This window comes from Macrotis lagotis, chromosome 7, assembly GCF_037893015.1.
Source record: "Macrotis lagotis isolate mMagLag1 chromosome 7, bilby.v1.9.chrom.fasta, whole genome shotgun sequence".
Lineage (NCBI taxonomy): Eukaryota > Metazoa > Chordata > Mammalia > Peramelemorphia > Peramelidae > Macrotis > Macrotis lagotis.
Genome location: NC_133664.1, coordinates 184,614,030 through 184,638,008, shown reverse-complemented (window position 1 = coordinate 184,638,008; position 23,979 = coordinate 184,614,030). Strand labels below are relative to the sequence as shown.

General features: G+C 34.0%; 1 protein-coding gene across 1 annotated transcript in view; it reads right to left on the bottom strand.

Annotated features, from left to right (window-relative positions):
- Positions 1 to 23,979, bottom strand: part of ITPR2 (inositol 1,4,5-trisphosphate receptor type 2) — a 482,746-nt gene that overhangs the window by 311,310 nt on the left and 147,457 nt on the right. The window contains exons 11-16 of the mRNA XM_074195308.1: positions 9,343 to 9,494; positions 6,957 to 7,056; positions 5,881 to 6,041; positions 4,607 to 4,748; positions 2,653 to 2,814; positions 377 to 549 (exon numbers count right to left, since the gene is read on the bottom strand). Coding sequence (XP_074051409.1) covers positions 377 to 549; positions 2,653 to 2,814; positions 4,607 to 4,748; positions 5,881 to 6,041; positions 6,957 to 7,056; positions 9,343 to 9,494 — 890 coding nt within the window. The remainder of the gene's footprint in view (positions 1 to 376; positions 550 to 2,652; positions 2,815 to 4,606; positions 4,749 to 5,880; positions 6,042 to 6,956; positions 7,057 to 9,342; positions 9,495 to 23,979) is intronic.

The following is a 23,979-nucleotide window of genomic DNA, read 5'->3' as shown; positions in this document are numbered from 1 at the left end:
TTTAATCCCCCTATGATGAGCCACTTTTTAATAAGATATAGATGGATATATATTTCATTAGTGAAAGAACACGATAAAGAATTTCTTCTAACAGTGCAGATCTGTATCTTTTCTGCAACTTAATGAGTCTTGGAAGTCTGACTGCAGAACTGAGAGGGTAAGTAAATTGACAAAGTTTATATAGAGGTAGAGTATGCATTCTTTGGTATTGGTATCAGTGATGAAATTATTATAAACTCAGCATTCTTTTATCCCCCAAAACAGGAAAGAGAAATAGGTTGACAGTACAGGAAAACTCTAAATAACACAAGTTCTAGTATAAAACTAAAAGCCACTCTATGTAAGAAAATAATATATAATATGGACTGTTGCAAACCTTGGCTCACGATTCCTCCGAAGTAAATTAACAAATGTTTCAATTTCTTTTGCTGTGATATGTTTTTCTAGTAGTTTTCTGTTGTTGTGCAACAAAGCTGTGATGGTATCCTCTGCCAAAATATCATAGCCAATCTGGGATTGCATGACACAGAAGTTCTTAGCAATATATTCCTGCCAAAAAAAAGAAAAGACCCAGGGTAATCTGTTAATGCAATTCAATTCAACAAAAAAATTTATTAAACACCTACTAGGAGCATGCTTGGAACTAAGGTTAGGTGATAAAAAAATGGAGCCAAGATATAATTCATAATTATCACAGGTTAATTTATTTAAATTACATTAAAATTATCTTAAAATGATTGTAAAGAGAGCAGCTTTGAAAAACTAAGTAATGGAAGGCAGCTAGGTGGCACAGTGGCTAGAGCACTGGCCTTGGAGTCAGGAGGATCTGAGTTCAAATGTGACCTGAGACATTTAATAATTGCCTAGCTGTGTGACCTTGGACAACTCAACTAACCCCATTACCTTAAATAAAAAATTTTTAAAATAAAGAAAAACTAAATAGTTTATTAGAGAAAGCAAAAAAAAATTAATATAGAGATGAAATCAAATTATAAAGGAAAATCTAATAAAATATAATGCTTAAATTTCATATTATTACTAAATGCTCTTCAGGGGAAAACGATCTAATTATAATTAAATATTTAGTATAATGAGGCACTTCAAGAATTTATTGACATGAAATGCTGGTTCAATTTACTGTTATTTGTTATTTATTCCATTATATATCAGAGGAGATGCTAAGGTTAATCTTTTTAGCTTTCCCCCTAAATATTACAGTATTGCTATGACTTATAGATCAATCATTTTGCATAATGAGAGGGGTGAAAATGGTTAATGAGTACAAAGGGTGTTTATTTATAATCTTTAGGGATGACTATATAAACTATGAGATGTCACACAAGATCTCAGATGGATTTGGATATTTAGGTTTTGGTTTAGTTTTGTTTTCAGTAGATGTGGCAATGAAATGCTATAAAAGGCACAATCAGCTAGGAAGGGAGCAGCAGGATATGACATCTTCAAGTTTTTAAAAGTTATTTTGAGTAAAATTATATTATGTTTAATTATTAATCAGATGTCCTTTAGACATAATCTTTGTTACTTCTTCATACATATACTCCCACTTAACTCCTCTCTAGCTTCGAGTTCAAGTAAGCAAACTGTATCCAATTCAACAATTCTTATTTCTTAAGTTCTACTAATAACTGAGATATCATTCACTGTCTTGCTCTGAAAATGCACAGGCATTATTTTTATAAGTAAATTCAAACAAAATATTTGTAAAACAACAGATTTCATAAAGTAGGAAGTTATTATATTTCATGTTTCATAAGCTGAAGTTACAAATTTTAAAAAGTTTTAAGGAATATGAGTTAGAAGTCAATGGAAGTGACATATAGTGCTTAGCACAATAAATATAGCTATGTTTATTTATTAGATGCATTCCTAAAAAATTACATGCAAATTAATTTTTTTATAAATCAACCCCTGTTTTAAATACACTACTTTAAGGGGAATTATTTAGTGAATTTTTCTTTAAAGCAAAGAATTTTTTGGCAGTATGAAACATAACCCCTTATTTATACATTTAGGAATTTGGAATTGTTCACAAGAGATGGTCTTAAAGAGAGATATATATCTGTATCCAGATAAAAGAGAAAAAAAAACCTGGTAAATACTGGTCCAAAGAGAGAAATCAATTTTGGTATATTTAGCATGGTGGTATAACTATTGATATTACAGAATTTAGAGACAGAAGAGTATTAGATGTCATTTAGGTGATCTCTTTTTTCTTTTAACAGATGAAACCCAGGGCTGGCTAGGTGGCACAGTGGATAGAGCACAGGCCCTAGAGTCAGAAGTGCCTGGGTTCAAATCCAGTCTCAGATACTTAATAATCACCTAGCTGTGTGGCCTTGAGCAAGCCACTTAACCCCATTGCCTTGCAAAAAACAAACAAAAAAAAAAAAACAGGTGAAACCTGACTTACTCAAATCACAAAAGTATTAAATTGGTAGGATTTGAACCCATGTTCTTTGACTTCAAATACCAAGAATACCTCTGAGATATTTGGATTTGTTTGACATATTTAAATTCAAATGTTACATTCCTATTTCTGATTAGTTTATATGTCATATAACAGAGGCAAAAGACATTTTATATTTCATTTAGAAAGCAAAACTTCATCAAGAAATTATCTAGGACTCTAACCTGATTTTTCCGATAGTCCTGCTGAGAATGTCTAAGAACTCGATAACAGAGCCTCAACATGTACTTGTAGGGAGCATATCTCTGGTCCCCCAGATCTTCAAGTCTCAGCATTGATCCTTCTCCCCCTTTGTCCTTAAAGGGGGCTTTAAGAATCCCAAACACCTATCAGGAATAAAAATTAGCAATTTGAAAAAGTGAAAACATTTTCTTGGTCGGCTAACTGTTGTCACACTAAATTTCATCAGAATTTTCTTATAGCATAGGTTGAGTTTATCATATTGCTAACCATTGAAATTCTACTGCTCTTAAAAAATATTCATCATTATAATAGATACCTTATATGCATTTTGTTCCAAGTGAGCATGTAAGAAAATGGCCTTTTCACAAAACACAAACAAAAATGTATGTGATCCTGTTTTACTATAATACACAAAGATATATAAAACTAGGAATATTTTTCACCTCACAAGTTATTTAAAAAACATTATTTGTATTTTTTCTCTATTAAGTAAATAAAAGAAGTCAGACTTATGTTAATCTGACATCTGCAAATACCCACACATTTTTATGGAAGACTATATTTCTTTGTCATATACAAGTATAATATGAAAGAAAACAATCCCTATTTTATAGGTATGTACTGAGAATAACAGTTTCCACATATTGTCACTTGAAAATGGTCCTTTGACTTATAGCTCTAACTACTCTTTACATTATGAAAGCATTCATGAAGACTATGTAAAATCACTGACTAGAGCTTGGAAAAAATATTAAGAAACAAACCCAAAGTGTTTGTCAAGGAGTCAGTAATGATAATTTAATAGAGTGATGTACTTCTAGCAACACTGAGTCAGTCAGATTCTCAGCAGGTAAAGAACTTGGTGACTCTGAAAGATTTGTCTTAGCTCTTTTAGGAGAACTCATTGACATGAGCAACACATGCTTCACCAATGAGAAAAGACTTTGAAAACAAAATTTTATATTAGCTGAAGAGTTATATTCCTGATGGCAAAAAGAAACAAATGCATAATGCATGAATATTATATACTAAAGGCTATTGGTTTTATTTATACCTAAAAGGTAAAATAAGATGCATTAAATACGTTAACAGGCAGTTTAGGTAGCAAAGAGTATAAAGCCCAGGGCTTGGAATCAGGAATACTACTCTTTGTGAGTCAAACTTCAGCATCCAACACTTGGAGCTGTGTGACCATGGGCAAATCACTTAACCCTGTTTGCCTCAGTTTCCTCATCTATAAAAATGAGTTGAAGAAGGAAATGGCAAACTACCCTAGTATCTTTGTCAAAAAACAGCAACACCAAATGAGGTCAAAAGAATTGGACATGACTAAAAAAGACTGAACAACATCAAATATGTTAACAAATGTTAAAAAGCCATATAAGTCCTCAAAATCAATTTTATTAAAATAATAGGAGAGCGAATGGAAAAGATAATTTTTCTCCCAACTGATTTTGCAATAGCACTTCCCATTTTTAATTGTATTCACTAAATAAATCTGACATCTATAAGAGCCTACTAGAAAATATTTTTACATAATAGCAATATATAAACTTTCTTCTTTTCCAAATCAAGCAAAATTGCATGAACTTGTAACTAACTTTCTTTACTTTTATATACCTTCTTTAAATTCATATACATGGATCATAACAAAAGAACATATTTCATTAGTGAACAGCTTTTAGGTAAGAAAAAAATGAATAAAATGTTTGTTTCTTTGGCATATATTTTTATTTAGATATCAAGCTGAAGAAATACAAGTTGATACAAGTTGAAGAAATGAGGTGTATGAGTTAGGAATATAAAAGTGTCCTCATGCACTTGAAAATTGTCTAGTAGCCTACCTAAAAATTAGGCCAGTCAGCATAATGGAGAAGATTTGACCTTGATGTTTAATCAAAAAGATAAAATGTTCTTGCATATAAAACTACTCACTTGTGCCAATATGTTCTGCTCCCTCATTAATTTTTGCCTTTCCCTATTTGGCTTAGTAACTACTACGTCCAGAACTTCTTGTCCATTATTAGGTACATCAGCAACAAAGAAAATGAGGTCCTCCAACAACTTTGTTACAAATCTATAGGAAAAAAAATAGAGAAATATTATTGTATGGCAAGCTTAACTTAGGGAAATAATTTTATAAAGGAAATGCCTGATACAATACAAGGATAAAAATTCTTGAGTCAGCAAAAGTGGAAACTTTATATAGGTATAATTAAAAAGAAATATAGCAACAATTAAAGTTTCATGGTTACTCTTCCCCAACTGAAAATAAGAATACCACACACACACACACACACAGACAAACAATTAAAATACAAAATTTCCTCCAAGCCTATTACCAGTTGCCAAAGTAACTAACACCAGCAAAATGTTTTGTGTGACATGCATCTACAACTTTGCTTAGAGGAGCACAGTTTTGTTTTGTTTTTTCCAGAAACTTTGAGATTAAATCCAAACTGAGGCATGGCAGTATCTCTTCAGCCTTTCCATAGTGCAGGTTCTTCAACTTCCAGAATAGGGAAATGAAAAATGACTTACATTTACTGTAAACAATTGATCAATATTTCTGAACTACTTGTAAGTCTAAGATAATGAAACAGAATGTTGCAATGGCTTTCAAAGAATGCTCAATTTAAAGATGCTCAGTAAAAGTGGAAGGAATGTTATCTCATGAAAAGAAAAAATCTCTACAGGATAGCTTAAGTAGCTGGAAGGGACCTCAGAGGCAGATGAGGAATCTGAGGCCCAGAAAAGTTGAGTTGTCTCAGTCACCCAGATAGTGAGCATCAGAGATGGGACCTAGTTCCTCCGGATTCTTTACATTCCACCCTGACTTCTTATAAATCTATGCATTAAAAACAAATATAGGTCACAGATCATAGGACCAGAGACTTAAAGCTAGAAGGAACCTCAGAAGTCTTATCAGTTTTTAGAGATGAGAGAAACAGAGATCCTGGAAGGAGCTGGGAGATGAAGAAAGCTCACAGTCTAATGAGGAGACAACTATGTACAAACAAGAGGAAAACTGGGGATAATCTCAGAGGAAAGGCAGCATTAAGAAAGACTAGAAGAGACGACATGCATGAAAATGCCACAGAAAGCAGAGATGAGAAAGAAGAGAGTTCCAGGGATAAGGAAATGGAGAAAAGTCAATATGTAATCCAGCAATGGCATGTTGTGATGTAGTTTATATAAGACTCACTGACCTTCTTTCATTCTGAGTTATTGCTCCATTCTCCATTTTTTTAACTGTGGATGCCAAGACTTTGTTTGCATCATTGGCAAAATCTAAATCCCGAACTTCTGACAGAGGGACCGACACAATGGCAAAAGCTTCCTTATCTTCCTTTGTTTGGCAAGTTCCAATCTGTAAATGTGTGTTGTCATTGTTAAGGTCAGTTTCTTTTAGTTAATACAATTTTCTCTGAATTAAAGTTAAAGTTCATTTTTATTTTTATTTTTACAGCCAAAAAATTTAGCAATGGATAGTCCTAGTACAAGTCACCCACAATAAACAGCCAAGGGGCAATACCCTCTTTTCTTTTTTTGTTAGCTTATGCAAGGCAGTAGGGTTAATTGACTTGCCCAAGGTCACACAGCTAGGTCATTATTAAGTGTCTGAGGCCACATTTGAACTCAGATTCTCCTGACTCAGGGCCAGTGCTCTATCCACTGAGCCACCAAGCTATCCAGATACCCTCTTTTTGTAGCCACTCTTCCTGTCCTTTCACCAATCAGGGTTTAGGACAATATCCCCTCTACACATCCTTCTGCTGATTTTCAGTAGAGTTGTAGATATACTTCTATGGTAGTCATCTGTGTGAACCTCAGTTTTCCTCATCAGTAAAATGACGCTGTTAGGTTTCTACTCACATTATTATTATGAGGATCAAATGAGATCATGTATATGAGAGTAATATAAAAAATGTCAAGTACTATAAAAATATTACTTTTAATTATTCCTATTATCTCTTCTCCCTTATAGAAAGAAAGCTAAAGCTTCAAGAAGTTTACTCAATATCACCTTTTTTTTCTATTCCATTTTGGCAAAAATATACAGATCTTTTAGGACCAGTGCTAGGAATTTTGGTTTGAGGACCTACCTTTAGACTAGCATTAGACTATTTATCTCAATCCTTTTAAGAGAGAATGAATGCTTAATTTTGTATTTTAGTTTCAGTAATCCTTAATAATATACAAGATGAATTATAATGAACAAACAGGCCATCCTTTGATCCAGTTCACCCATCTTGTGGCTGAAAATGAAAAAAATTCCATTTACCTTCAGCATCACAGGTCTCTCTTCATCTGTGTCTATAGGGATACTGGTACTGGTTACCCAAGTATTAGTGCATAAATGTCTCAAACGAACATAGGAATTCCTAAAATCAAAAGAATATAAATCATCATTGTTGGTGGAGCTTTGAGCTGATCCAGTCTTTCTGAAGAGCAATTCGGGAACCATCCCAAAAGTGTAATAAAACCATGCATATATTTTGATTTAGTAATACCACTACAAGGTTTGTCTACCAAAGAGATCATTAAAAAGGGGGAAAGATCAACATTTCAAAATTATTTATAGCAACTCTTTTTATAAAGAATTGGAAATTGAGGAGATGGCCATCAATTGGGGGATGGCTGAAGAAATTGTGGTATATGAAAATGAAGGAGTACTATTGTTCTGTAAGGAATCATGAGGGGTGGAACTTCAGAAAGACCTTCAGAAAGGAAGGATTTGCATGAACTGATATTGAGTGAGATGAGCAGAACTAGAAGAAAATTGTACACATTAACAGCAGCACTGTGTGATGATCAACTGTGATGGATTTGTTCGTCTCAGCAGTACAATATTGGATCAAAGACAATTCTGAAGGATTTGTGATGGAAAATATCATCCACATCCAAGGAAGGAAGTATGGAGTCTACATGTAAACCAAAGCATATTATTTTCAGTTTTTAAATTTTTTTTATATATGTTTTTCCCTTTTGCTCTGATTCTTCTTTTACAACATGATTAATATGGAATAACTATTAACATAGTTATACATTTATAACCTATATTAGATTATTCACTGTCAAGGGGAAGGGGAGGGAAGGAGGGAAAAAATGAGGAACTCAAATCCTTCAAAAAATAAATGTTGAAAACTTTTGCATGTAGTGGAAAAATAAATAAATTTATCTTAAAAAATATAAAGCATCATGTCCAATAAAACTTTTAAATTATTCCCATATTTCAACTAATATAGCTAAACAGTAATTACAAGCAATTTACACTGTATACAGACAGAGTATCCCAAAATTCTTGGGACAGTTTAAATCTTTAATGATTTAGAACTATATTAAAATCTCTGGGACACCCTGTGTATTCTAATAAAATCTCAGCAACTCATTTTAATTGGAATTTGGATGATCCAGTATCTTCAAAAATAAAATCTTAATTATAGTACAACTTAAACAAAAGCAATTTCTATAACCTTATAATAAGGTTAGAAAAAAAGAGCTGAACTTGGATATCATAGACAACTCCCAAGTAAGGACATTTTACCAATGATATCTTCTCTGCTACTTGAAATCTTACAGTTGTCCAGAACAAAGATATTTTAAATGATTTGCCCAGGGTCACCCAGCTAGTATATATGTCACAGGAGAAACTTAAACTCAAGTTTTCATAACTTCTAGACTGACTATCCGCTATGACAATACCAAACATAGTCATTTGCTCTCTTTACCTTAAAATACATAGAATAAATTTAAGTTAACATAATGTTGAATGGAGATTCTTAATTATAATAGCTGATATCAATATATCTCCAAGGTTTAAAAAAAGGCCTTTTATTGCAATAACACCACTTTGACTATTGAATGGTTTATAGTCAGTATTCCAGTTGGTTAGAGGAAAATAGACTTCTAAAGGGTTTAAGGGTCCATGAAAAAAAATTTTCTTTTGTTCCCCATAGTATCAGCATTGACCATTTTTTTAAAAAGGGAAGTTTTGCCTTCAACAGAGAAAAGTATTTGCAATTATTTACATCTCCATCTGGCATTGAGGCTATGCTGGAGCTGGGCTTTGAAGGACATGGGAAGGAGCATGGAGCAGGGAAAGTTAAAGCCCTGTGGACCAGCGGGGCTGCTGCCTGCATCCCACAGTCAGGCTAGTTTTCAGAGTAGGAGATTTTTTTTTTCCTCTCTTCTATAATTCTCCATCCTCTTCAGTACAGGAGGCTCTCATTGTTAACCTGAGAAGGTTCACACCTAGAAGAGTGATGGTATTGAAATCAGACAAAGAGTTGACAGGAAGGTAAGCTAGAGTCAACAGGTACCTCTGCCCCATAAAACACCATTCAGTTGCTTGCAATTAGTAGTGTTTCCTTTCACTCTGGGTGACCCTGGAAGGGAAAGGGCTAGCACAACAATGTGAAGTAAAAGCATTGTGAAGCTTTAATTGGAAAGCAGTCTTTCTATCCTTCAAATCTTAAGTATGTCTTGATTCATTTTAAAAGTTAATTAATTTGTTTATAATAGCAAGAGCAATGTTTTATATACTGTTTGCTCACTTATAATTGCTTCCTAATTTTAATGCAATAAAACTTTTTATTTGGTTTCTTTACTCAATGGTACACTGGCTTTAAAGAAACCTCTTTATTCTTCCCCTCCTTTTTTTCTTTTACCTTGGCACTAGGCAATCAGCTCTCTGAAGAGTAGTAGCATCTAATTCAAAAAGTGATGCAATGTCATTTCCATGTGGCACAGAGACCAAAGTATACATAATCTTCTCCCCTGTTTGGCGTTTCTTCTTTGAAGTAGGAAGGTCACCATCTCTCTGTTGATAAGGCATAAGGGTTATTTGCTTTTATCAGGCTCCATTGTAAACTCTCCAATTAACTTGGAAGGAAGCAAGGGATCTGCAGATTATTTCACATAAGACTACAAAGGTGCCTGTTGCAGAATAATGCTCTCATATCATCCCAAAAAAATTGTTCTTAGGCCCTGACATTACTGCCTTTGAGACAATTATTATCAACAGTAGGCCATAAGCTCCTGAGAGGTGGTTTGATCCAGGTCCATTACTAAGAGGACAGTATTCACAATAATATGCTATAATTGGGGTCACTTCCCTTCCATTAGATATAATTCCATGGTAATCTTGATCATTCTGTAGATTTTTTAATATATAAATTGGCAAGTATCTTAGATTTTCAAAAAATGAAAGAGCAAGCAGAGATACTTTTCAAGAGTTTATACCAATCCCCCAGGACTGGCCATCTTCATTAAAAGGAGGGAGCATCAGTAGCTCTACTACATTTGGACCAGTAAGAAGCAAAAATTGGAGCTTTGGTGGAAAAATAATTTAAGTGCTATTAAAGTTCTAAAGTAGGCATACTTAAATCCATTAGTTCCTTGGAACATAATTGTAGGAAGGATGCTTGAGGGAAGAGGATGACATTAAAGAGGCAAATGCAAGGGAAAAAAGAGAAAAATCTGACATTTATAATGTGATTACTCCAGTTTACACAGCTATTAAAAATTAGATTCAGGCTCATATAAAAGCTAGGTCTTTATTTTCTATATATCCTGTACAGGCTAATTATTACTCATTTTAACTACCAATAGTTGAACCTGAAGAGTCAAAATTTCTAGAATTAAAAACAATATAAAGTAGTAGAAATTTGAAAATAAATCAAGCAACATTGCTGTATCACTAAAGAAGACAAACATAAGGATTATCATTCAATCAACCAACAAGTAGCCATTAAGAGATTACTATGGAACTAGGATGCATTAACAACTACAATTGTGAGCACTATTTAACATCTGAAGGTTTTCAGAATGATTTACAAATATTAACTAATTTTATGCTCACAAAAATTCTGGTAGATATATTATTCAAGTTTCACTTATGAGAAAACTGAAGCAGATTAGGTTAAATGATTTGTTCAGAGTCACATAGTTATCAAATGTCTAAGGCAAGATTAGAATCAGATTTTCTTGATTCTAGGTCCAATGGTCTATCCACAGCATCACCAAGCTGACTCCATTCTAATACTCTCAACTGCTTTATTTTCTCAGGTTATTTTTGGCTTTTCCATTGAACCAAGGAAGATTTTGATATTAAAGTCTTGGAGCTTTTTGGAATTAGAGAAGCAAACTGAGAGCCTATGTGATGAACAGGAAGAAACAGTGATGACTCTTGGAACCAAGCTATAGTCTGCTAGATATTGTGAGATGATGGTGAGGTGATGATGATGATGATGATGATGATGTTTTATTCTTCATTCTCAAAGAAGACCATGACATCAGGGAAGTAATGCCATAACAAGCAAGTAAATTGGATTTGAGTGAGGGGAGCTATGCTAAGTCACCAGCTTCATTTTTATCTCTGATGCCATCTGGGTTCAATGGCCAGATATGAATTAGGATGATCAGGAGATGGCCCTACATAAGAGGCAATCAAGGTTAAGTAACTTGCTAAAGGTCATTCAGCTAGTGAGTGTTAAGTGTCTGAGGCCAAATTTGAATTCAGGTCCTCCTGACTTCAGGCTGGTGTTCTATTCACTGTATCACCTATCTAGAGTAGAACAAGCTAATAATATTTATTCTCTTTGAAATATTTATCTAACAAAAAGGCCAAATGAATTATAGACTCAACTACCAAATACCACATCGATCTAAACATCAAGCTCACTAAATGCTTTAATCGTCAAATTATTTGTTTTCAATTCATAAATAAGGAAATTGGTGATTCTAGAGGGAGATCAATGAGGTTTATCACTAATTTAAAAATGCTAAACATTCAAAGTAACCTAAGACAGTGTAAAATACTTGGGAGTATATTTGCCAAGACAGACGCAGAATCTTTTTGAAAACAATTATAAAACACTTCTCACACAAATTAAATCAGATTTAAATAACTGGGCAAATATCAACAGCTCACGGACGGGAGAGCTAATATGATAAAAATGACAATTCTACCAAAACTAAACTATCTGTTTAGTGCCCTACCAATCATAATTCCAAAAAATTACTTTAATGAATTAGAAAAAATTGTAAGTAAATTCATATGGAGAAATAAAAAGTCAAGAATTGCCAGGAGCTTAATGAAAAAAATGCAAACGAAGGTGGCTTAGCACTACCCAATCTAAAATTATATTATAAAGCATCAGTCCTCAAAACTGTTTGGTATTGGCTAAGAAATAGAGTGGTGGACCAGTGGAATAGACTAGGTGTAAAAGCAGGAGATGATTATAGTAATCTGCTGTTTGATAAACCCAAAGAGTCAGGCCACCCTCTTTGATAAAAACTACTGGGATAATTGGAAGTTAGTATGGAAGAAACTTAGATTAGACCAACACCTCACACCCTTTACCAAGATAAGATCCAAATGGTTACAGGACATAGACATAAAAAACAATACTATAAGCAAATTAGAAGATCAAGGACCTCTACCTGTCAGATCTATGGAAAGGGGAAGAGTTTATGACTAAGGAAGAGTTGGAGAACATCACTAAAAACCAATTAGATGATTTCCATTACATTAAATTAAAAGGCTTTTGCACAGATAAAACCAATGTAATCAAGATCAAAAGAAAAGTAGTAAATTGGGAAACAATCTTTACAACTAATGATTCTTACAAAGGACTCATTTCTAAAATATACAGAGAACTGAGTCATATTTTTAAAACAAAAAGCCATTCCCCAATTGACAAATGGTCAAAGGATATGCAAAGGCAATTTACAGATGAGGAGATCAAAGCAATCCATAGCCATATGAAAAAATGCTCCAAATCACTAATTATTAGAGAAATGCAAATTAAAGCTTCACTGAGGTACCACCTCACACCTCTCAGATTGGCCAGTATGACCAGGAAGGATAATGATCATTGTTGGAAGGGATGTGGGAAATCTGGGACACTATTACACTGTTGGTGGAGCTGTGAACTCATCCAACCCTTCTGGAGAGCTATTTGGAACTATGCCCAAAGGGCAACAAAAATGTGCATACCCTTTGACCCAGCAATACCACTACTGGGTCTATACCCTGAAGAGATGAGGAAAAAGGGTAAAAACATTACTTGTACAAAAAATATTTATAGCAGCCCTGTTTGTGGTGGCAAAGAATTGGAAATCCAGTAAATGTCCTTCAGTTGGGGAATGGTTTAGCAAACTGTGGTATATGTATGTCATGGAACACTATTGTTCTATTAGAAACCAGGAGGGACGGGATTTCAGGGAAACCTGGAGGGATTTGCATGAACTGATGCTGAGTGAGATGAGCAGAACCAGAAAAACACTGTACACCCTAACAGCAACATGGAAGTGATGTTCAACCTTGAAGGACTTGCTCATTCCATCAGCGCAACAATTGGGAACAATTTTTGGCTGTCTGCAAAGGAGAGTACTATCTGTATCCAGATAAGGAGCTGTGGAGTTTGAACAAAGTACAAGGACTATTCCCTTTAATTTGGAAAAAAAAACCCAAATGTCTTATTGTTTGATCTGGTTACCTCTGAGAATTCTGTTCTCTTTAAGGATATGATTTCTCTCTCATCACACCCAATTTGGATCAAGGTACAACATGGAAACAAAGTAAAGACTGACGGAGTGCTATCTGTGGGTTGGGGTGGGGGGAGGGAAGCAATATTGGGGGAAATTGTAAAACTCAAATAATATCTTTAATAAAAATTTAAAAAAATAAAAATGCTAAACAAAATCTCATATTTTGTTCTTGACAGGACAGTTTTTCATAATAAAGGCAAGAATTTGAAACAAAAGATTTAAAGGGGAGGTAAGTAGCTCCTCTAAATTCATCTAAATCAAAGGTACTTAACCCGAAATGCATTATTATATCCATTTTATTCATTTGACGCATGTATAAATGCCTAATATATATCTATATGCAGACATAGATACATTTACTGTACATATATAAAGTACATAAGTATTTCAATATAATTAGTTTCCTTAGTGTAATTCTATGTATTTTGTTTTATATACTTAATAACAAGACACTAAAGTGGCTTTATCCATCTGCAAAAATCTTAAGTTTTCTTGCTCCCAAGGTTGATGTGTATGGCAATAGAGAATTTTATTATACATTTCTTGGTAGTTTTGTTGGGTACAATCACTTAAATTGTCTTTTCAAAGGATATAATTGCTGAAAACTGGGGATCTAAAAACATGTTAACAGAAACTCTCTAACCCAAAGTTAGATAGTTGATGGATGCCAGAAATATTAACAATCACCATTTTAAAGAAACAGTCCAAAAAAAAAAAAGCCAAGCTTAATAGCAGCCTAAAGATTTCTGGATTTTGCAGACTGCTTAAGAGCTCTAAGAGCTCTTAAATGCTCTAGAGCTATGTGAGCTAAAACAGCTTAACCCTTCTTTGCAAGAGAGGCTTACCCAGCACTATATACCCCAGCAAAGGGCAGCAGAGAGCAGCAGATATTGATAGCCGAATAGTTAAAAAACAAACAGATAGTTGGGGAGAACAGTTCAATGAACAAATCAGATCCTAAGATGGAGAACAGAGTCAGAACACCCAGCAGCAGAATACCTTACAGTGAGCAACAGAATACTATCAGAGTCAGACTTAGAACTTTCAGTTGCTCCAACAATACATGTGCTCTCACCACACACATTTCCTACAGATGTGCCATATTCCTTTTCCCTAGTCATTCATCTTTCCTCTGAACATATACTTGTCTCTAGTAGTTTGGTAACCTGAGAATGTATCCCTGTGGGTCAGGGGGGGAAATCTTTTTGTGTTTCTTAATTTATTACACTGTATGATTAAATATTGTGTGCTCTGAACAAAGATGTCTTTTTTTCAGTTATTTAGTAAAAGTAAAAACATTATTAACTATATGATTTTAAGTGAAGCAAAGAGTACCTCAAAATTAGGATAACCCTCTAGGGGTCCATGGGTGAGAGGGAGCTATATTACGAAAAAGAAAGAAGGAAATCATGTTTTTCAACAAACACCATTTCCTTATAGTATAAAGCCCTGAAAAAAAGCACAGAAAGTATGAAGGCAATAATCCAATTATTTAAATTTTCACAATAATCATAGCTAATATTACATTACACTTCAAGATTTGCAAAGTACATTATATATATATTATCTTTCAAGAGTTATGATTTTTATATTGATTAGTATGATATGTGTAATGAATTTAATAATAATAATAATAATAATAATTTAGTTTCTAGAGGACCTATTCATAGACAGGCTCTGGACCTGGGAAATACTGAAAATAAAGTAGCAATTTGTTTTAATCTTGACAGGTCTTGCCCCAAACTGTGCTTGCCTGTGTTAAGTAAAGTGAAGCAGTATTAACTCTACTGTACTGTTCTTCACTCCCCAAAACTATGCAATCAACTTGGACATTCCCACAGGACTCCTGTTGAGTTCCTTTCTGAACTCACTTATCCTTACCCAGGCAAACAATGAAGGGGCAGGAGACAAAGGAAGACAAGTTCTACAAGATCTCCTAGATCTCCCTTTATTAAACCAAATACAAGTGCTTAAATATCCTCCCCAGTCCCTGGTCCACTCCCACTCCTGTGGCACTCTACAATCAACCAGTAAATAATGCTCTGGTGCTAGAGGGCACAAGTTTTACAGTATTCCCACACAAAACAGTCCCTTACAGACTCCTATTTAGATTATCACAAATTATATGATTGTATTACTCTGCATGGTGGCCTTGTCTTGAGAATATCACTCAAGCCCCCAAAATGCATGTATATATTCTCTGTCCAAATGCCAGCAAAATGGAGCTCCAAAGAATGGAGCAATCCCATGATTTGAAAATAGGTTCCTTACAAAGAAAGTAATTTATAAACTGTTACCTGGTAACTACCACTTTGTCTCTGATCTGCTCTGTCATGCCCAGGTTAGAAACTGCTCATTAAAAGTTCAATTAATATATCTTATTTGAGCCTTACACCAATTCTGTAAGAGATGCTATTGGGGCGGCTAGGTGGCGCAGTGGATAAAGCACCGGCCCTGGAGTCAGGAGTACCTGGGTTCAAATCTGGTCTCAAACACTTAATAATTACCTAGCTATGTGGCCTTGGGCAAGCCACTTAACCCCATTTGCCTTGCAAAAACCTAGAGAGAGAGAGAGAGAGAGAGAGAGAGGTAGGCTATTAATCCTCATCTTACAGTTGAGGAAACTGATACAGATAGATTTTTTTAAAGTGACTTGCCCAAGGTCATACCACTAGTGAATTTTTGAGTCTGGATTTAAACTCACATCTTCTTGATTTCAGACCCAACACTCTAGGCACTTTGTTACCTAGCTCTATTTGATAGTTAATTCAGAGGTCATTATCAATCTTGAACAAAAGAGATCCAATAGAGTGGTGATGATAGAAACCAGATTACAGTGGAGTAATGAGTCAGTAGATTGTCAGAAGTGCAGGCTGGGATACATTTTCAAGGAGTTAAAGACTCAAAAGCAGTGAGTGTAGACTTTATTCAGGAAAAAGAGAAAGAATATAACACATCTTTGAGAAAGGAGCAGGGCAGCCAGGTAACACAATCGACAGAGCACCAGCCTGACTCCAGAACTGGGAAGATTTGAGTTCAAATTTGACTTAAGAAACTTGGTATCTGTGTGACCTTGGGCAAGTCACTTCATCTCTGTCAATCTCATTTTTCTCATCTGTAAAATGAAGATAATAGTAACACCTGCCTCCTAGCATTGTAGTAAGCATCAAATGAGATAATTGTAAAGCATTTAGCACAGAACCAGGGAAATAATAAACAGTAAAATATAAATGTTAGCCATTATCATTATTTTTATCATTTTCATCATTATTATCAATTGATTTGTATTCTTCTTTTCAAAGATAGGAGAGATCCAAGCATAATTGTCATGAAAGAGAAAAAACTGAAGATGGAGAAGCAGGGAAAAGTGAAGTAAGAGGCAAAAGACAAGAAAATAAAAATTTTCTTATTTTTGTTGTTTTAATCTGTTCCTCAGTTCTCTCTTATCCAGGTCATCTATTTCCTTCCATAACTCTTCTTTCTATCCCACAATCTCAAATATGCTCATATCCTTTATGCTCTTTTCTTTAAGTAGGAAAGAGAGGAACCACATCAGATCATTCAAAACCAAGTCTATTGGTCAAAATTCAAATCAGTTCTGTTTGGTAGTGTGCCAGATCAATTAATACTATTACAGCATTGCTACAATTTCATTTCTTATTTAAACTTAAAATGATAAATTTTACTTTTTGAAACAAAAGAAATTTGGTGTTCCTTTCAACCCTGACCTAACTGGAAAAAGAAAAGGGGGAAATCAGTTCCTTGTAACAAATACGGCTAGTGGACCAAAGCAAACTTTTACATATATGTGCATACATATAAAAATCATTCTGCATCATAAACTAGTCACCTCTCTCTCTGTGCTGGATAATATGTTTCTCATCAGTCTTCCGGAATCATCATCAGAATCATCAGAATCATGCTGATCACAATACTTAAAATTTTTTTGTATTTGTATATTTTCATAGCGTTGATCTGGTATAAATTGTCTTCTGCTTATTTCATTATTTACTAGTTTATTCCCATAGACAGAATCTTCCTTAAGTAATGAAGAAATTTTAGAGGGAGTCATAGAAACTGTTCAAAAAACTTGTTAAGTAGCCCAGTAGTTTACCATCAAACTCAAAATTAGTTCTTCTGAAAGAAGTTCATTAACCAATTTTGAGACAGAAGTGACAGCCAAGCTAACTGAAATTAATGAGCCACAGTATGTAAATGCTGAGAAAAGGCTGTAATCATCTGACCCTCTGAAGGCAGACATGAGCTCATGATCATGAACTTTCCCTAAGGCAGGTAAGGCTAAGAAGATTTAGACACAACTGTAACTCAGTACTTTGTATCCATCACCTACAACTCAGAAATTAATTTAAGAACTGACCTGGCTGGCCTTGAGGACAGAACAGAATACTTAAGCGTGATCAAAACTCTTTTTCTGGTAAAGAAAACTAGTATCTTATGAGTAATGGTGTTACTTATGGGTTATGAGTTTAGGGGTATGTAAAAGACCTATTACCCCCAAAGTAACTCCCTCATCAACCTCTAATACTAAAATTTGACTAATACTGATTCATTCCTTTTAATGAATGGATCTGAAAGGTTTGGGGTTTGAGTCTGGAAGGCTTTTAGGTTTTCAAGATTTCCTTAAGAAAGTGAAAACAGTCCTAGGAAGTGAAATTTTTTATCTATTACTAATCAATACCTGATGGTGGAATGATTTTATTAGATGAAAAGCATTTTCCCTAGTGCTAAGTTACAAAAACAAGATGGAAATTGATCACCAAACTTCAGGAAATTTACAATCTAGGCCCACCATTTTATATCACAAACAGACTGAGATCAGAGAAAAGGACCATACAAACCACACCTCTAATTGCAATTGGGGAGAAAGGTCTTAATAGGGGATGCTAGAAGATAGCCACTTACTTCTATAATTATACCAAGGGTTACCAGTCATCTCAGAAATCAACCTTTTACCCAGCATTCAAGGCTCTCAAAATTATGGCACCTCCCATAGCTCATATCACACCCTGCTATATATACTATACTCAATCATGTATATTTCTCCATCATCCCCAATATACTATGCTCTCTTCCACCCTTTCCCTTCTCTTTTGCTCATTCTCTATGCTATATTTGGCATGGCCTTCTTCACTACTGAATTCTTATTTAACCCTTTAAAGATCATTTCAAAAACCAACTCCTCCCTGAAGCCTCCTCTGTTTTCTAACACTAACAACTTTCTTTCTCTGACTTAAGTCTTTGATTTACAACTTTCTATTCCATTTTCTTTTCCAAGACAAGATTCATTGGAAAAGACCCTGATGCTGGGAAAGATTGAAAGCAAAAGGAAAAGTGGATGGCAAAGGATGAGATAAACAGATAGTGTCATGAAAACCAAGAATATGAACTTGGACAGATTTCAGGAGATGGTGAAGCACAGAAGGACTTAGCAATCCATTTACCATGTAATAATGAATATAATATTTCTTATTTTCTTAATCTTCTTTAAGACAGTAAACTTCATAAGGGCCATAACTCTATAAACTATACTTTTACATCTTTTTTAGCACTTAACTTCATTCCTATGGGCCCCTTCTCCCACTATTAAGTTCTTCATGTAACCTCCATTGGGATTGGGGGAAAGGACTAGATTAGCTATCTTTGACACTCTTGACCTTAACCTCATTCTTTAGTTGCCCTCAAATTCCAATCCTTCCCAGTCTTTTCCTCATTGGGACATTCTTCCCAGTACCTCCCAAATAAATACTTGCTGACTGACAACAGATGTGATGTATCCTGGCCAATGAAGATCCCTTCCCCTCAGAGACATAAGGAATACATAGTAAATCTGTCAGTGTAGACCCAAAGACCTAAGGAACTTAATCAGTCTTTACGGTCTCTTTCTCAATCTTACTCATGACCTAAATAGAATTCAAAAGATGACCAGAATTTACTTTTAACCTAAGACTGTCACACAGGAAGAGGTCCTTTTGCCCACCAGAGTGTAAGAGTTAATGCTAACCTCTGTAGCCAATCAAAGTCAACCCGTCATTCTTGGCAGGACACTCTCCTCAAATAACCAGAGAGCTAGAATTTGACTGGCTAATAAAACTGATTAGCATATGCATCCTTTTTTGTGGGTGCTACAATGATTTGCATATTATCAGTGAAACTAGCTATTTGTATACGATGTAGAGCTGTGTCTATTCCTTGAGGTGAACTCACATAAATCAAAGAGCTTAATATGTTTGTTGAATGAATAAATGAAACCCTACCATCCATGTAAAAGATGAACTTTACTGACATCTTCCTTTATCTGAACTCCATTTCCTGTGTGCATTACTCTTCACACAAAGGAAATCAATTTTGAGATGATATCAATAGCAAACAAAACTGTTAAAATAAGATGCCAATGTTAAAAGGTTTATCCTAAGGGCTCTGGGATCTGTGATTTTCATAGATTATGTTGTCTACATTATTGTATTTAGATTTCATTAACTGAGAATATATATATATATATATATATATATATATATATATATATATAAGCACATATATAGTACTGTGTTAATGGGGTGGTAGTGGTAATTATGGAAGAAAAAGAGAAAAAAGAATAACCTTCTAGGGGCATATAAAATCAAGGAAATTATGACATAGAAAGTTGCAATTACAGTACAATTCTATAAAACATATGTAATTGAATATAAATTCAATTTAAATTTAAATATAATTCAATATTTTTAGAACAAAAAGGGTTTTTCAATACAAATTTTTTCAAATATAGTCCAAAAACTCATTAATTTGTACTAATTACATATGATCTATCAGAATCCATAGAAACCTGAATTGTTGAATTTTAAATAATAGTAAAATATTGCTACAAAGTATATAGAATGATAACTGCTCTCAGATAACAATATATCTAGTAAAATTCCTCGGGAAAACTGATATCATACATAATTTATATATAAATTGCTTATATGCCAAATTATGAAGGGATGCTTGAAAATAATGTTATCTTAAACTATCCTTATAATTCTGATTATATTGTAAATTTCCTCAATCAGTTCTTCTTTAATAGTTTTTTTTTTAATTTCACATTATTCTACTCCAGGTAGTAGACATTCCACTATCCTGCTAGCTGATTTCTGAATTTGACAAGCTATCTTTCATCTCTGTGTCCAGTGCCTAAAATTCTTCTTATGATAGAACAATAAGAAATAAATTTGATTTCAGCTGGAGCTTTAAAAAAAAGACATGCTTAACTATGGTAGATAGAAATACAGGCAGAACTTTTGCATGTTAACCTGTTTTAGTGGATTCTTAAAAGATCTGTATTTTTATCTAGCTCCAATGGACTCAACTTCACAGATTATATAATTGAAAATCCTATATGAAAAGTCAGAAGAGTGAATTCATGACTATCTTTGTTTCTGCATATCACAGAAGGGCACTAAGCAACACACCAGTTATCATTCCATAATACCTTCCCCATTTGACTCACTTCTGAGTCATTGCATTTTTAGCAGAGACATCACATTGCAATTCTGTTGTTAGAAGCCAGAGAGACATTCTGTAAGAAACAATGCATGTGTTCTCAGAGCTGATTCAGACTTGTGTGCAGGAGCAGAATAATAATGGAACAGCATCTGTCTCAGTCACTATAAAGCCTCCTCCCCAGAGGTCTAACTGCTGACTTTATATAACCAGAGACACTTGTATTTTAAACAAACACTCAAATGAGCTGTTTCTCATGCCATGCTTGATTTTTAATTAAATAGTTATTGTTGAGGTATTCCTAATCCAGCCCTTTTCCTTCCTTTTCATTGGGACAATTTAGACATACATGGCTAAATTTTTAACTAAGGAAAATTTCAACTTGGATTTTGTTTTGTCTAATTTCATTATCTGCTACCTAAAAAGTAAACAGGGTAGAATGGAATTTTCAATTATGTTTCTGCATGGCAGCTGTCTCTATTTGTATAATTTTGGATTAAATTCCCAATTAGAGATATATATATACCTCAAAAAAAATCATCAACTTAATAATACTCAGGACTTAAGAGGACACAGGGCACATTTTGAAGAGATAATCAATTTTATTAATATCTATTATATAATTAATAATAATAATAGCTATCATTTTATATATTTCTTTTAAGGTCTGCAAAGCACTTTCCAAATATTATCTCATTTTATCCTCACAACAACCCTGGGAAGGCAATACTTTTATTATCTACATTTTATCAGTGATGAAAATGAAGCAGGCAGAGTTTAAGTGGCTGGTCTAGAATCACACAGTTGTGTCTGAGGCTGAATTTGACCTCGTCTTCCTATCTCTAGGTCCAGTATTCTATCCAATGTGCAACTGAGCTACTTCATCCTAAAAGGATGAGTCTTTTGAGAAGGAATTAATGAATTTCAGGTTCCCAGCTGTGCTTGACATTGTTCCAATGTTTAGAGGGTCCCTGTGGATACTGTACATTTTTGGAATTGGAAATAATAGACTCCTTTTCAACACAAATATACCAATTTGGAGTTAATAGGGTTCTGATATACAGTGCTGCATATTTGATGCATTACACATTAATCTTTGAATTTTCAAAAATGGAATGAAGCTTTTTGGTCAAGGTTTCAGATTTACAGGAAAGCCTTAGATGAGTTTTGGAGGGACATCAGAGGGGAAATTACATAAGAAGATATTTACATTTTCACAGTGAACTCAATGTTACTGGAACGAAGACCTGAGATTTATACATCCTCAGTTAGGAAATTGTATTCATGTTTTACTGACTGACAAAATTTTGTCAACTCGCCATTGCTCCTTTTTATCACTAGACAATTATTGATAGGTGGCAAATGCCCTATAACATAAAAGCTCATAATGTTAGTTTTATGGTTTCCCATTCCAAGACCTGCTTACATTTAAGCTAGGGATTTTGGAGAAGGGAAATCAACAGTGCCCAGCTGTGCCTTTGTCTGTGATGAGAGCCAGAAGGCAATAATAGCAGCATTTGAAGCTACGGTAACAGAAGGAGTCAACACTGTGGTGCATCTCTGAACTATCGGCATATTGCCACAGACATCTCCTTTCCCTCTATTTTTCTTTCTCAGATATTAAAAGTGAATGACAGAAATACAAACATACAAAGACTACAACAATGAAAATGGAAAGAACATCAAAAATAAAAACTAACTCCTGTATAATTATAGTGACCAACCCTGAATCCAAAGATTATACATGAGAATGTGCCTTCTTTGTGGAGTTGGGGGGGGGGGGAGATACAGATATTTAATTGTTCATTAAAACGTTAAGTGTAAGATATTGGGGCTACTTAAAGGCACTTTTGCCTCTTTTTATATTAAGCATTTAGAACAGTGTCCAGCAAACAGTAGATTAATATCTATTGTGTCATACTACATAGTAGTATGAAAGTTGATTAGCATGATATCTATTAAGCACATAGTAAGTGCTTAACAAAGGTTTGTTGACTAATAAATGCCTTACTGAGTTTTGCTGAACAGCTTCCCCCACACACACACACTGGGAAAAAAAAACCTTTCATTTATAAAGGTTGGCTGGGAGGGCATGGCAGAGAGATACTGAGAATTAAAAGTGCTATAAAAATAAAATATATAAATAATAATTTTTGAAGTGAATAAAAAAGTTAATTCTTTTTTAAAAACTATCATCCTTCACTGAAAGGCCAGATGAACAAAAAGGAATGAGCTTTCATCATAGTCTTTATTTTACTCTTAGCTGTATATAGAATCCATCTTTATATAAACCCCTGAATTCTCTGGACCAAACCACCAGTAGTATCACTTATTGGAATTAAAACAGAAGAATAAGAGAGGAAGAATTAGTGTAAAAGAAAAATTACAAGACAGAACCAAGATGATACAACAACAAAACTATTACTATTACCGCTACTGTTACTACTTCTACCACTACTATATTACTACTGCTATTACTACCACTACTGTTGCATTTCTACTACTACTATTATAATTGCTGATACTGACACTACTACTACTTCTGCTACTACTCTACTATTATCATTGCTACTATTACTATTGCTATTACTACTGCTACTACCATTATTCCTTCTACTGCTATTATTATTATTATTATTACTGTTATTGCTTCTACTCCTGTTTCGACTATTAACTGATGCAACAGCAGCTAATATTTTTAAGCTCCTTGAGGCAGGAACCGGTTTTGTCTCATTTTTGTTTCCTAGCACATAACATCTGACACAAGAAGCACTTAATAATCTTTGACTGATGGAAAACTTTTTAGTTTGTAAACTGCTTCACATATATTATCTCACTCAATTCTGTTATCTGGATTAATAATATAGTTCTAGTATGTATTATCTATGTAAATTTAGCCAAAGCACTTAACCTCACCAAATTTCAATTTCCTCTTCTAAAAAATGGCAACAATATTTGAAGCCATGAGATAGTTTTTTCCTTTGTAAAGTGCTTTAGAAAAGTAAACTATAACTTTTGCTGACAAAAGAAAGATGCAAAGTACTAAAACTTAGATATTATGACATTAATGTAATATCTCAAATTTGCAAATGACATTTAACTTTTTGAAATGTGTTTTCTATGATCTCATATTATCCTCAAAATGGCAGGAGTTAAGTAGAATGAACCTCATCAACCTCCATTTAGAAATAAGGAAACTGAAATCCAGGGAAGCATGTGACTTTTCTGAAATGATTAGAGTTGATGGCAGTTCT